The sequence below is a fragment of the Furipterus horrens genome, unplaced genomic scaffold, assembly GCF_987537825.1.
Source record: "Furipterus horrens unplaced genomic scaffold, mFurHor1.1.pri manual_scaffold_15, whole genome shotgun sequence".
Taxonomy (NCBI): Eukaryota; Metazoa; Chordata; class Mammalia; order Chiroptera; family Furipteridae; genus Furipterus; species Furipterus horrens.
This window is the reverse complement of record NW_028327185.1, coordinates 13456157-13471623: the sequence shown is the minus strand read 5'-3', so window position 1 is coordinate 13471623 and position 15467 is coordinate 13456157. Positions and strand designations below refer to the sequence as shown.

The window sequence follows — 15467 nt, the reverse complement described above, 5'->3', positions numbered from 1 at the left end:
ACCCCCTGTTGGAATGTGGTACTTTGACGGCACTTCAAGCCCCTCTGTTGATCCGTGCAGCCTGCAGCGAACCGAGTATGTGGCCGCAGAAGGGCCTGGGCACTTGAAAAGGAGACAGGCAGGCACGACTCGGAGACCAGACCCCCCATACGTTTGGGGTGTGTTGTTAGGATGTTAGGGACCTTTTGGAGAGTATCCTTAACAACCGCTGATGACATTGGATATATTTGAAAAGTTGATCCAAAGTCCTCAGAGGCCTGACTATTCCACGAGGTACGGAAGATCAACAATCATCTCTTTCTCTTGCTTGTTGATTAAAACACCTTCGAATGCGATCAAGATGGAACTGCTTCGTGTTAAATTTCTCCCTGCAGCTCCTGGGGCCGTGGGGAAGTTTCACTTTTCAGAGAAGAAATGATTACTACTGTCCTATCCTGAGACTTCTGTCCGGCTTGTGATTTGGGGGCGGATCGTTGGCAGTGTTCTGTGTACTTGGCTTTGAAAGACTCTGGCAGGAACTTCCCAGAAATGAGGAACAAGGAAATGTTGAAGTCAGCCTTCTAGACATTCATTTTAAAAACAGTGATGATATTTTTAAATGATACTTATGAATGCTTAAAACTGGTAAGAACTGGGGACTAACTTAGGAATTAAAGACGTTTCTTAGGCACACTCCATATTTCAGGATGAAGCTCCTACCTATACTCAGACCAAGTCTCTCTTTTCCTTCTTTCAAACATTTGGCCAAGATTAGTCAGGGTCTTGCTCAGGCCTCTTTGCTCTGATTGTTGCACTAAGTCCCTTAAATGCCACACGCTCACTAGTTCGGCCAGAACTCACACCCTTGCTCCTCACCTCACCCCCTGCATCAGCTGCTCTTGCACCCTGACTGTGGAATGTTGCAGGGATAATGCTGATTTGCCCACTTTGCCCCAGAAAACTCCTTGGTCACATTTATCGAAACGTTTACATGGTGTTTCTAAGCACTCACACAGCTTTTGCCATGGATGATGGTAATTTGCAGAACTCTTCCCTCCCTCTGACATGGTCACAGCACATGTATTTGTACAAGTCCCCACGGTGAGTGGCTCACTCGGGCCCTGGGGGCTGGGCGCTCGGGAGAAACTGGGCGGTTACCCTGCGTGGCCGGTGTGGACTGTTTCTGGGCGGCAGATAGTGAGTAGTCGTTGGGGCTGAAAGATGGGAGCTAAATCAAGAGGGTGACAGCCAGAGGAACGTAGGCCTGGGACAGGAAGCAAGGCCTGTACTGAGCGCGGGGCTAACAGGCCCTGAGCTGTTTTTCTGTTTGCTTGTTTGTTTGTCCTTGCTCTTTGGTATACCGGCTGGCTGAGCTGAAGCAAGAGAAAACATAATAAGACAAAACCAAAAATGTAGTGACTGCGTGGGTAATCCTAAATTGCCAATTTACTGGAAGTGTATGTACAATGTAGGCATCTCTCCTGATCGCTGCCGTAAAGCAGAGTTCGTTTCTCTTACAGAAAATCAGAGTGTGTCTGTCCAGTGGCCACACAGCCTCTTATGGTCTCACTGTTGAGTGGTGAACTTAACAAGACCTCAGTGTCTAGGCGTTTATCTTGGATGATTTTCTGTGGCTCAACAGGCTGAAGCTGTCAGTTGATATTCTGAAAATTTTTTGAACCAGAGCAGCTAAACTCTTTAGTTTCCAATTCTAAATAGTCTGGTGATTTAAAATGTAGATAATAAAATAGAACTGGGAGGAAGTTCTATTTCATCTCTTTTTAAACTATATTTTTATTTTTAATTTTAGAAGGGAAGGGAGGGAGGGAGGAAGGGAGGGAAGGAAACATCGATGTGAGAGAGAAACACTGATTGACTGCCTTCCATATATGCCCCAACTGGGAACCGAACCTGCAACCCAGGCAGGGGCCCTGACCCTTTCAGTTTGCGGGAGATCCAACCACCTGAGCCACAGGGGCCAGGCTCATGCACCGGCCGGGCTCACCTCCTTTGATGCCCTGTTTGTGTTAGAGTTTATTTTAAAATGTAAATAAATTAGAAAGTCAGTTTTGCTTGCATTTAACTTATTTATTATGTAACTAAAATAATTTGCTTTGACTCTTCCACTTTTTCACATAATCATTGTGTTTGAATATGTTTTCTAAAAATAAATACTCCTTTTCTCATCTCCTTTAGAACAAAAAAGTAAGCAAAGTAAATTATGTTTTTCTATTGAAAACAAATATATTAGGATATTCTAAAATAAAGGTTACCATGCTCCCATGAATTTTATCATATTTGCAGCAATCTATTGTTTTTTTTTAACAAAAAGCGCTTTTATGAAACTGCTAATAATCGCACCTTTGTTCCATATTACATATTTCTTAAAATATGGCTGCTTTCCAAATACCAGAAATAGTTTAAATCCTTTTATCTGTTAGAGATCTTTTTTAACGGAGTCACTGGTTAATTCTGAAGGCAACTCAGACTCGGAGTTTATTATCTTTTAAATGACGACTCAAAGTTTGCTAAATCACAGAGAAAGTCCCAGTTGGCTCTTTTCTGACCGTTTAGAACTTCGCAATGAAAAGGAAACTGGAAGCGGTCACCTCAGGCTGCACTTGAAACCACAGTTTAAAACTTGGGCTCTTTCACAAAATGCACATAACAGCCCCACTTAGTCTTTTTCTTGTCTTTTCTTTTTTTTTTTAACTTTTTGTATATAGAAAGTTTCCCACCTTACTTTCTCTTAGGCCGACTGGTCATTTTTTTATGCAGTGGATAAGTTCCCAGTACCCTGGAATCTTTTCTGTGGGGTGTATTGAAACCACGACAGTGGACCCTTGCTATTCTTCATGCCAAAGCGTTTTGACATTGGATTCACTTCTCTCCCGGAGAAGCAGCTTAGCTTAGGGTACCCTGAGAGCTGCTGCAGGTGGGCTGGGGCTGGGCAGTGATGAAACCGGGGCCGATAAGATTTCCTTAACTACTGAGTATTATACAGTAAGCAGGGCATTTGAAGGATTCACCCGTACTTCCCGTTGAAAGAAGAAATGTGTTCATAAGTAGGTGAAAGAACTTACTTGGAAGAGAAGAGGCAGAAAGAGGGCTGTGGGAGAAGATGAAGAGGAAAGGACATATATTTGTTCACACAAATGAGGGGAGAACCAGAAGTGTACCCAAAACCTTGGCCACACCTTCTTTATACATTTATAGACCCCTGCTTTGCGGTACAGTCCCCAGCATCCCTACCTTGTTGCCTTTTTTTCCTCTTCAGCCCTCCTCCTTTTACTTTTAAACAAATTTCCTCTTTTCTGGGCTTTCCTCTGCATCCCTCAGTGTGCCAGTCTTGTCCATAACAGGTTATTGTCCCCGCAGATGCCTTCTTGCCATGAATGCTCACAACGTCCCAGTCTGCTCCGCCGGCCCCTGGCCGAGGAAGGACAGAGGGTCTTTCTCCGGGGCATGCTGAGTTCTTCTTCCAACACATCTTAGTGCTTTTTCCTTTTGGGCTCAGGGCTACACGATCGTTGGGTCCCTTCTTGTTTCCAATGTTCTTTTTGTGCCGATAGAGAAAGAGATGACTTAATGTCTGCACTGGTTTCCACGAGGAGCAACTTGACTGATGTGCAGCAAAGAGAAGCCAGAGCTTACGAGCAGGTGAAACACGCCGTGCAAATGACCGAGGAAGCCAATTTTGAAAAAACCAAGGCAAGTCTCACAAGATGAAAAGAAAGGCATGCCATGATTGCTCTTTTCTTTTTCCCTGAGTATTTCTTTACTTATTCTTCCATAACTAAACTCTTTTTTTTTCCAAACACGCAAAGTGAATGCCAATCTGTTCATGTTGACTTTGTTAAATTAAACCAATTTGCTATTTGGAGAGTTCTTATTCCTCTGCAAATACCCTTGTTCTATTCAGTGAACAGTACAATGTGGCAAAGTACTTTGAGAGGCTTGTATGCTTACTCTTTTTATTTGCTGATAATTTTTAATGTTATAATCTTAGCACCCATATGCATATGTTCGTGTATGACTAAAGACAAATGGTTTTTCTCTGCATACAGGAAATTTTGAGAACATCCAAATATGCCACAGGTGGTAACATATGTGTATCCAGTAGCCTCCTTAGCTATGAGTCCAGATCCACTTTATACTAAGTCAAACATGTTTAATGACAATGACGATGACAGTCATAGTTCTAGGAATAATATAGGAGACTGCTGTTACAATAGAATACACAACAAATTCCTTAGTGTGACCTTCCAGGTCTGCCACAGTATGGCCTAACTCTGACTTCTATCTTTATCTTCCACTGCACTCTTTAATGTGACCTGTGCTGTTTCCAGAATGTGGCCCACAAAGGACCATTCCCATGAATCCGTTCATGCTCTGCTCTTCTGCACTGCATTCATCTGTGAAATATCTATTGGACCTCTGAGTCTCAAATCAAGGAGCCCTTTTCCTGAACCTCGGCTTGTTGGAACTGTTCTCTTCCTCCTCTATCTTTCTACCGATGCTTTGTATAATTTTGGTGACTTGTTATATCTCTGTCTCCACCAGAAGACCCTAAATCAGGTCTGACAGCTATCATTGTATTATTCTTCCCTGGGTCATTTATGTAAAAACTGCATAGTAAATGTTTGTTGAATTGAATTAAAGTCAATTACTAGCTTTAAATATGAGTTTTTGTAGTTATTAGTTTTAAAAATTTAATGGTAAGAAATAAAGAGGCTGTTATGAATCTAGTATTTTTTATTAGTAATAATGCAAGGATTGATTTCTAAGCAGTTTACAAAATGCATTGCAAGTCTACTAGCTGTATCTCTAAGGTATGTTAAAACACATTAGTAGTTGTGCTTTCTGAGAGTAAAAACTAAGACAACGTACATATTTTAATTTTAAAACCACACACTTTATTAGTGAGCTATGAAATGGTTACTTTGTTCTTACAGTTCTTTGACATTTGCGCCATCTAGTGTTCAATTTTGCAAATTGCATGCAAGTAAGTAGAAGGGATTATTTTATATTACATGTTTATGTTCATAGTGGCAGAGAAAACACCTGAGATACTTGTAAGGGGACAAACTTATAAATTATAAAATAGTAATTAAATGTCTATAGATTACATTGTAAACTACTTTGGGTCAAACTTCTGTTCTGCCACTTTCTAGGTTTTTGATTTTAAACAAGTTACTTAATGTCTCAAAGCCTCAGTTTCTTTAACTGAATGGTAAGAACCACTTAAATTTTAGTGAGGGAGTTAAATAAATTTTATATAAGCCATTTAATAAATCATCTGGCACATAGTAAGTGCTCGGTAAGTGTTTTTGTTTTTCTTTGAAAATTGTAAGTCATTATAATGGGAATACTCTCAAAAGAGGGGAAAATTAACCTGGGAATAAACGAGGGTGAAAAAGTAGAGGCTTTTCAGTGATGCCATGGTTAAGCTACAAGGTGAAAAGGTTATTAACGAGGCCCTACACCTGCAGGCTTCTGTTCACAGGGAAATTGTTGGCTTTGGCATGAAGTAACCATTAGTGTATATAAATGAGATAACATTCCAAAAAAAGTTTTTTTTTTTTTCAAAAATACCAACCTAGTAGATTGAATAAATGCCCCCAAATCTTATCTCCTTCTCAAGGATCTAAATTATTCTTTTTCCTGGGTTACAGCAGAATCAGAAAGGCACAAATTAGAAACCTGAATTTAAAAAAAAAAGAAAAGAAAAGAAAAAACATTGACTATTTGATTGCATTCATAGGCATAGAAAATAATACTTCTTGATATGTACATTATCTACCACAGAATAAAAAACAAATTATAAATATCTTGGAAATGGAGGATAAGGATAAGACTAACTCATAGGTTTCTGTAAGAATTTATAAATAAAATATAAATAGTTTGTGCTAGTCAGAAGTTAAATGCTTAAAACCTATAAGTAACCATTATTTTTGTGGGCTTTGTTTCCTAAAAATAACAGCAATTTCATATGTCTTAGAGTTTACTTCCATAAGTGTGAAAAATGTGTTCCTCATAATATCTTTAATTCTTTAATTATGAATTCTATTACAAGGATTTCTAGGAGCCTAAGCCTGACAGTTGGGAAGGACATTTTTATATTCTAAAATAGGTTTCCTGTTTTAAAAATTGAGTTGATTAGATATCAATTTCTTTTGGAAAATGCTTCGGCCCTATTAAGGCAGAAATGCGTCTTCTTTGGTTTAAGAAACCAGGACTGAGACGATCAAGAATGACCACATGAAATGACCACAAGTAAAGAAATTTCCCAGAAAAGAAAAGATCCCTTGAGGTCCGAGTCTACTGGGAGGAAAGAAAGTATAATTTCCCAGCTCTCAAGGCCTACAGCCATTTCCACCATTTCCAGGGTTTGTGCTCAGGGGCGAGAGAAGCCACCGCCTTGGCGACTCTGGGGGGAAATGGTACCTGCAGGCCTGAAATTTACTGGGTCACCTATGAAGGTCTGTCAGTTCATCGTAACTGACTGTTCACTGCCCTAGCCTTTGAGAATTCAGTAATGGCTTTAGTAAACGGTTAGATGGGTATAATTAGGGTGTACTGAATTAGCTGGGATTCTGGACACTAGGAGCAGGAACTCTAGAATTAAAAAGAGAAAGCTTTCATGGAAATAATGGGTGTTTATTTAGTTGAACCAGATCTGTCTAGTGATGTCCCTTGTAAGAGAGGTATCCTTAGAAAGAGTAAATCACTTTTCTAATTCCAAGTGTTACTAAGCATGAATATTTTTTCTTCATTGTGGCCTGGCATAGATATTAGAATCAAAACAAATAAAAGTAAATGTTATGTTATAATATGGAATCATTGGTCACACACCAAGAGTCATTGATAACAAGTTTTTAATCTGATATTTTAGTTTGGTGTCTCATTACTGGTGGTTAGTCCTGATACAGGGAAGACCAGCCTCCAAACCAAGGCTTCAGCAATGGTTTTGTTGAAGTGATTCACAGCTTCTTACTGTATACTTTGTGCCTGATATCATCTTATCTTGGCATCAGGCCTCTTATTCTGCCAGGATCATTTACTATTCCTTGTTCCTGAACTGACTGAATTTTTTGAAGGGATGTTTCACTCTTCACATTACCTGATCTTTAGCTCTATCTGCTGTTTCTACACTTAATGATGCCGACTCCTGAGTTTTTGTTCAATTAAAAATCTTCTAATTGGATATGTTGATTTATACTCATCATTAATTTTATTCTTTCATACCAGTAGTATTCCTTATATTAGTAAAAGTGATGGACATTTTTATTAGGTTCATATAAAATATTTTTTCACAAGAGCAATTGTACTCTGAAGCACAAAAGTCTCTAATTCAGAATATTGTACGTTCCAGGGGCTTATATTTTAGAAAAAGTATACTTTCCATTTATCTTAAAATCTCATTTTAAATTTCCTTTTAAAAAGATTCTCAACTAGAATTGGCTTTGGGACTAGTTCCCTATGACGATCAGTTTTTTAGTAACCGATAAGTAAATACTTTATCTAGAAGTACAGAAACTTTCCAGAAGACTTTGAAAGAAATTGTAGTCTAGTACTTTCCAGATGAAGAGAGAAAGCTCGCTTCGCCTGGATAATCATTGTCTGTATTTATTGTAACTTTCACCAGAGGGAAGCAGAGCTATGCATACAACTTACAGTCGGCGCTTACTGAGACCATTTTTGTCTCTGTTAACAGCAAATGTGACTGTGAAATTTATAATCATGCAGTGTTTGAGTCATATAACACTTGGGTTTCTTCAGGGGAAAATAGAGGATGGGTGAGGTAAATATTGTAAATAAGAGCCACTGAAGCCCTGGCTGGTGTGGCTCAGTGGATTGAACATCGGCCTGTGAACCAAAGGGTAGCCGGTTCGATTCCCAGTCAGGGCATATGCCTGGGTTGCAGGCCAGGTCCCCAGTTGGGGGCGCACAAGAGGCAACCACACAGTAATGTTTCTTTCTCTTTCTCTCTCCCTTCCCCTCTCTCTAAAAATAAATAACTAAAATCTAAAACAAACAAACAAAAAACAATTAAATTAAAGAAAAAAAAAAAAGAGCCACTGGAATAAGACTAAGACACCTTAGAATGACTCAGATCTCTTATGTGAAGCAACCTAATTCTATTGGGATTTTTTTTCATTGGGATTTTGAAGTCATCGTTTATTATTGGGTATTAAACATAAACATATTATGAGTATAGCCAAGAGGAAATTATAGAATTTTTACTTCTGGAGTTGCAGAGTGGAAAATTTAGACTAATGGACCGTTATGGATTTTTAAGTTACTAGAAATGGAAGATAACAATTCTCATGTTATAAAACTAAGCAGTAAATGCTGTTTTGGGTCTTTCCTTAACTTTTGATTACTACCTAATTTTTACAGTAGTTATGTGTGTAAGGAGAGTGAACTAAATCTTATCTTAGTTATATTTAAAGAAACTTGATTACTGCATAACATTAAAAAACAGAAGCTTGTATGTAATGATAAATTCAGTACCTCATCTATTTTATCTATTTATTATTTAAAGTATTCAAACTTTAACCATGAGCAAATGAAAAGTCAGTTGAGTTGCATACTTACGTATTTCCTGTAGTATAAACATGATATATAATTGAAAGTACTAGAACACTTCAGTTTTCTGACCCCCCTTGTCATCAAGGCCATGACCTGAATTGTGTTAATTTGTAAGTTAATATGACCTTAATTATGAAAACGAAATATGTGAATAAACGTGAGATTTGAATACTCTTATATCAATAAGTGGTGTTCTCAAACAATATAACAATTTTTGAATTGACTTTATAGTGTGTTTTAACTATTTTAAATAGAAGTAAAGCTTCCTTGGCGCATTTCCCCCTTATTATTCTGATTTCTAAGCTCCCGTTTTCCCTCCGCCTGGCAGGCTATACTCCAGTGTGAGCAGCTGAAGAGGGAACTGGAGAAGCACGCAGAGCGACTGGGAAAAGAACTTGCTGCTCAGCAGGAGAAAAGGGCCCTTGAGAAGGAGATGATGAAAAAAGAATTCACAGCGGAGAGGGAGGACATGGAGTCGAAGGTAGTGAGGTCATTGGTGCTTCTGGGGGCTGCAAGTCTCGAATGAACTTTATATTTTAAAATCTTGTAAGGAGTCACATTTCTTATAACTTTGAGTTCATAAACTGTTTCTACTTTCCGCATATTTCTCCATAAATTATATTCTCTGACCTTTGCAAATAGAATAATCAATTCGGTTTCAGTAATCAATCTGAAGGCCCAGGTGGCTGGAGCATAGGAAGAGAGGGACAGGCTCGTGGGAGATGAGCTGGGAGAAGTCTGGAGGGACCAAATGACAAATGGCCTTAGTGCCCATGTGAAGGACTTTGCATTTTATCCCCAAAGTGGTGGAAAACCACTGAAAGGCTTTTAGTTAGGCAGCATTGTGATGCCATTTATTATTGATAAAAAGCTTGGTGGGAGAAGTGGAATAAATGCTTGGAGATTTGGTGGGAGGCCATTACATTAAGACCAGGTGGGAAGTGCTGGTCTCTCGGGCCCACTTTCAAGGACTGTTTCCGATGGCTTTTACTCTCCTGTCTCCACGGTACCACCTTTTCCCAGACTTACTTAGCAAAGAAAAGAGGAGCTCTTAGGTGGTAACCAGCTCATCTACTTACCTTCCCCTCACCTCTGCCTTCAAGTAAAATGTCATCCACATCCCAACGCTGTCCAAGTGGGAGAGGCTTCATCCTGATCCTGCCCTGAGCTCTGGGTCCGGTTGTCTTCCACCACCTCAGGGACCCTCCTTCTTAGTCCCTCCTCCCTTCTGAATCTTTAAAATGTCCTTCACTACAGCCTCTCTCTTACCCAGGGAGAGAACTCTCAGCTTTCTCTCACCTGTTGAAAGAAACGCCCTTTCTTCTCATCTAGCGGTTCTCAGTCTTGGCGGCAGAGAAATTCTAAAAATCTTGCGGCCCATTCCGCACCCGAACCACTGCATCGGGAGAGCTCAGGGTGGGACCCGGGGGCGGGCATTATTTACCGTTGTCCGGGTGAGGCCCGTGTGAAGCCAACTCGGTAATCCCCTCTCTCTCCCCACTCGCCCCTGGGTGGCCAGGTGTCTTTTAGGGTCTGTGCGGGACGTTTTCTCTCTACTTTCCCACCTCCCAGTCTCTCTCTGGCCCACGGCAATGACAATGACATCGCTGTGTTCACTGGAGACCTTCTTGCGCTACTTCTGGTGAATTTTTATTTTATTTTTTTAGTTCTTATTCTCCTTAAAAGGTTTCCTTTCTCGTTTTCTCGGAATCTATATTCCCGACTCGAGGGAACGATGCCGTGCGTCTCTGAGGTTGCTCCGAGTTTACAGTGTCTTTGAGACCACGAAGGCGCCATTCAGAAAGCCCCTCGGGAGAGGCATCGCGGACTCAGCGGGGAGCTGCAGGTCCAGGCATCGTTAGCGCTACTGCGGCTTTAATTCCGGATACACGGTGTTGGTCGCTGAGTCTTCAGCTCTCCAGGGAGCCCCCAAACCGGCCCCCTTCACCTCGTTCCTCTCCTCGTGGAACCACGGTTGCCCCGGTTTCCCAGCTCCGAAGTCTCGCTCTCATCTCTGTCTCCTTCCTCTCCGGACGCCACCTGTCACCAAGTCCCCGGGTTCTGGAGACTCGGGCCCCTCGAGTTTCAGATCGCCGGCCTCTGTGGCCACTGCTCCCCACAGCCCACACTCAGGGGCCCCCGCGGCCCCCGTGCCACCCCCGCTCCCGGCCTCGCCTCCTTCCCAACCAGGACAGTCTTTCCAAAAGGAAAACCTCAGCAGGTCAGTCCAGTGACTGTTGCTTGACACTGACCTCCGTCGTGTCTCCCTGCAGCCCCTGGGCTAAAACTTAGGATCGTTTAGCATAAAGATTCTGCCTTTCTCTTCCCCTCTTGGCTCCAGAGTCTCCTCTCCTTCCCCTTTCTTTCCTGCAGCACCGCCATCCTGAGCACCTGTGCTTTCTCAAACACGCACATGTGCCAGGCTGCCAGGCTACATTTTTATTCTAGGATTTTGCCTGCGCTTTGCCCACTGCCTAGAGGAATCTCCCTCTCTGATGGGTCCTTCCAAGTTCTTCTTGGTACCAGCCCCTCTCCCAGTCTCCCAAAGACGAATTGGGAGCATTTTCTGTGGACTCCCTTAACTCAAGTTATTGCAAGTTCTTGTCAAATTATTTGTCTCCCCTCGTTTACTATGAGTTCCTTTATTGTATGGTCTCTTAACAACCTCATAGCTTGGGACATTCCTCTCCCATAAAATGTGCCCCATGTATTTTTGTTGAGGGAATGAATGTAACACAAGAGGCATGAATGAAGTGCTGAGAGTTCAGATGATCAGAATGGATCCCTGCCTGTAAGAAATCATGGAAGGCTTCGTGGAGAAGGTGGCATCTTAACTGAGCTTCTGAGAACAGGGAGGGATTAGACATGCAGAGTATGGGAAAGAATACAGGCCATAAGGAGTAAGGCTTGGAGGGAGGTAAAATTGGGTACTGAGTGTTGTGTGTGAGAGAGAGAATAGGATCAATTGCAAAGACCAGCTGTGATTCACACGTAGGAGATTTTTTTTCTGAGTTGTTTAATGGAAACTTTTACCTTTCAGAGTAGTTCTACTGTATAAAAATATCTTGATGAGAATTCCTGATAAGAAAGGACAAACAAAAGGTGAAATGTGCTGGGCAGTACTGCAGGTGCTTTCAGAGGTAACAGAGCCTCTTTTTCTACTGCCAGTTAGTCCTCAGTCGACAGCAGCAAGACAATATATTTCTGAGTCTGAGTCATTTGTTTTGCCCCCAGTAAGTCTTCGCTGTCACTTGACCTCAAGGCCCTGCCCTAAATACAGGTGTCTGAATGAAGACCTGACAGTGGTGAGAGCTGTCCCAGCCAGTGACAGAAAGTGGCTTTGGAGTAAAAGGCTTTAGGGTTGAATCTAAACTGACCTTTCTGTGACCTTGAAGAATTCATTGGACCCCTCCAAATGACAAAAGTAAATAATGGAGTTCATCTACTCCAGGAATTGATTGGATTAAATAAGGTAATGTTTTGAAAGTACCTAATATAATACCTGACTTAGAGGGGACATTTAATAACTCTTAGCTTGTGGCTATCATCATTCTTACTCCAGAGAAAGAAAGAAGTAGTCTTGTTAGATAGATGTCTTGGGTCCTCTTGTAAGTAAAAGCAGACAGATCTGAATATAAATCAGCCTTACTTTTTATTTATTAGCTTGGGCAAATTACTTAATTTACTGAATCTCATTTTTTTCAATCAAAAATTAATCCAATATAATTCTGTCTCCAGGGGGATTAAGAGAGAAGGTATATCATACTGCCTAGTGCAGGAAGTTAATGGAATAAAGACACTGGCCAATCAATCACAACATTGTAAATGCTCTGTAGTTAGTGCCAGAGGAAGGGTCCTGCTTTCCTAGCCGGAAGGCATGCTCGCCTGCAAGACTTTTAGATTTTCTTTCTTTTTATTATTGTTTTTCTTTCTCCTTTAAAAAAAAAAAATCTCATTTGTGTGGGAAGCTCTAAGCAAGCAGATGTCTTCTACCTAGACAGGTTTTGGATCGTCCCCCCAGGAAAAGTACTTGCTGTGAGTTTGTTTGTCGCCTTCCGGGACGGTCCTTGGTTGCGCCGAGCCCCTCGAGTTTGTTAGTTCCATCCGTCTTTCAACATATCTTCACTGAGCACCCAGGACGGTCCGTGCATTTTCTCAGCTGGTCTCCCTGGGTCATAGCCCTTTGCTAGAATCCCTCCTGCTTGTGCCTCTGGTATAGTGAGTGCCACTTTATTCCACATCCAGTATGCTGGGGACTGCTTTAGTGTAGAGATTGCTGTCAAGCTCTCCCACCTGGGTGTCCTTGTCCCTTGCTTGCCCCTGTCAAAGTTTAAAGGACTTACCTGATGTCATCAGCCTGGACACCCAGCAGTGCTGCAGCTGTCGGTGTTACTTCTGTCTCTGCGACAGATGTGCATGGAGAAGCTCCTGCGGGGTACTGCTGACTTCCAGATGGTGGGCGTGGGGACAAGAAGGTGTGACAACAGGAGGGGAGGCCTCGGGAAGTGGGCGACAGGAGGGAGCAGACAGGTAATGGGCAGCGGAGAGAAGTGATGGGTGGCAGAGGGAAGGGAAAGGAGTATGATTTGTTACCTGCCTCATAATAGAAACGGCCTCAGTGTTTACAATGAGCAGTTCTTCTAATACGTCTAAAAGTGACTTCAAAAGCCACACAATATTAGTATGTTTACCATAACACGTGTTTCCTCATAAATGAAATATAATTTCTAGGAGCTGACAATAAAAAGTTCGTTGCTGCCATATAGTTCCAGAAAAGCTATAAGGACACATCCATAAGATAGATATTCATGAACTTGAATTTGTATCTAAATGAAATTAAATTAATAGTTTTGATTAGTTTCATTTAACTTCTTTTGGCCTTTAATTTTAGGTTCAGATTGTAACATGCATAGGGACGGTTTGTGGCCTGGTATTAGTAAACATGATTGTATGTACAAATTAGATTTGTAGCCAGTCTTTTGATGACAGGGACATACAAACAAGCATAAGTCAGATCGACAGTTCTCCGTGGTCCCCAGGAAAGTTATTACGAGTACTGTCTAAATTAGAAAGTAGCCACGGGGCTCCTCATTTTCATATGTGTCAACTTCGGTTGTGTATTTCAAATGCAATCTTCATTTTTATCACAAAATTTTAGTTGCTGATTTTAGTTGTAAAGCTGAATTTACATCCACAGCAGTGCACTGTGGCAGAATTCAAATGTTATTCTTTCAAATTTATTATCAGTTCTTGTCTTAACAGTTTAAAAACTGATAGATATTCCTATATGTTTTGCTCTGGGGCAAGATAGCATTTCTTCTTCATTTTAAAACTGCTAATACAAATAAGAAATTAAGAGCCTAGAAAACGTTTACTTACTGGAGAAGAGTAAAATGTAATTACAAAGAACAAAACTAGGAAGGTTACATCTAAGCTCTAGAAAGCATTTCTAACACTGAGAAGAAAAACTAAGAGCCTGCTGTCCATGGAGTCCTTCAGAAAAGCCATTTATTCTAATTATTAAGTCACGTATTGAACATTTGGTGCCTCTTGAGGAATGTAGAAGTTCCGATGAGGAAACAGACGACTGAAAACAGAGGAGGACTGTGCCAGAGGCGTGTAAGGTTAGGGCGTGACAAGAGGTGGCTGCAGAAGCCCCTGCCAGAGTGCTAGTGAGACCCTTAACCAGGGCAGCATGGACAGGGCCCGCGGGAATGGATGCCCGCTGCAAACAGCAGGTGTGGCTGCCCCGGGGCACCTTAGCTGAGCATCAACCCCGAGGATATGAAGGGGCTTCTGTTTTGTGCTGGGAGCTGGGGATCAAAGAGGCCTTCCTGCAGGACAGGAGATAACGGCTGAGCAAACCCTACGGGAGGAGCAGGGATAGCTAGGTAATGGGAAGGCCGGGGCACTGCAGAGCGGAGGGGGTCTCCTAGGCCACCGGTAGCTCTCTCTGGAGATGTCCGCCTCTCCGGCTCTCCCAGCCAATTCCTTGTACGCCCTCAGCATGGGAGGAGGGTTGAAGAGCCGTCCGATTCCCTGACACGTTGTCTGAAACTGATTCACGTCAGTCTCTTCCGTGACTTACACAGGCGTCTGCTGTCACCGTAGAGTTTCAACCAAACCTTTGATTTCATCATGTTACGTGTTTTCCAAAACGAGGGTAGGGACCAGGGAAGTGCATATTGAAGTCATGCGGGACAGATGCGCTGAAGAGGTGGGAGGTGCACGGTCCCAGCCTGCAGAGGAATGACTGGCAGGGAGCTCTGGAAGAGGCACTGTGAATTCAACGTGTTTTTAATATTTAGTTTGCCAAATGACATTATCATTTAGGACTTTTCTTTTCTCTTACAGATGTTGACTCTGTCTCAGAATATGGCCCAACTAGAGGCCCAGGTGGAAAAGCTTACAAGAGAGAAGGCTTCCGCTATTAACCAGCTAGAGGAAATTCAAAAACAGCTTGCCTCCCGGGAAATGGATATCACAAAGGTACAAAGAGAGATTTTTGTTTAGTAATTACTTAAATATTTTCTTTGATACATTTTTTTCCTAATGTACAGAGCTCAGAAAGAAGTTTGGAGCAGAAAAGTTTCGTTATTTCCAGATAAGAAAGGTCCACCTAATGGCCATTCAGCAAAACAAACACAGTACATACTCTCGGCAGGCCCCTTTACTGGGTGCTGCCAATAGCGATCAGTTAAGAGTTCAGTGGCTGAGACAGACTTGTAAATAAGCAAGCTTTATTACTTTATTGAATATTTGACAAAACTTGTATTTCTAAATTTGCTATTTTGGAGTAATTTTTACCAGAGATAGCATAGGTTTGGTGTTCATAATAATACTGAAAGACATATTTACAACACAAAAAATGTGCTTAACATAAAACATTTTGC

The 15467-nt window shown here is 41.6% G+C and overlaps 1 protein-coding gene across 3 annotated transcripts in view; it reads left to right on the top strand.

The window, feature by feature from the left end:
* SDCCAG8 (SHH signaling and ciliogenesis regulator SDCCAG8) overlaps positions 1-15467 on the top strand; it is a 169482-nt gene that overhangs the window by 28261 nt on the left and 125754 nt on the right. For all 3 annotated transcript variants that reach the window (XM_090263247.1, XM_090263248.1, XM_090263246.1), the window contains exons 9-11: positions 3552-3690; positions 8903-9055; positions 14929-15063. In XM_090263247.1, coding sequence (XP_090119373.1) covers positions 3552-3690; positions 8903-9055; positions 14929-15063 — 427 coding nt within the window. The remainder of the gene's footprint in view (positions 1-3551; positions 3691-8902; positions 9056-14928; positions 15064-15467) is intronic.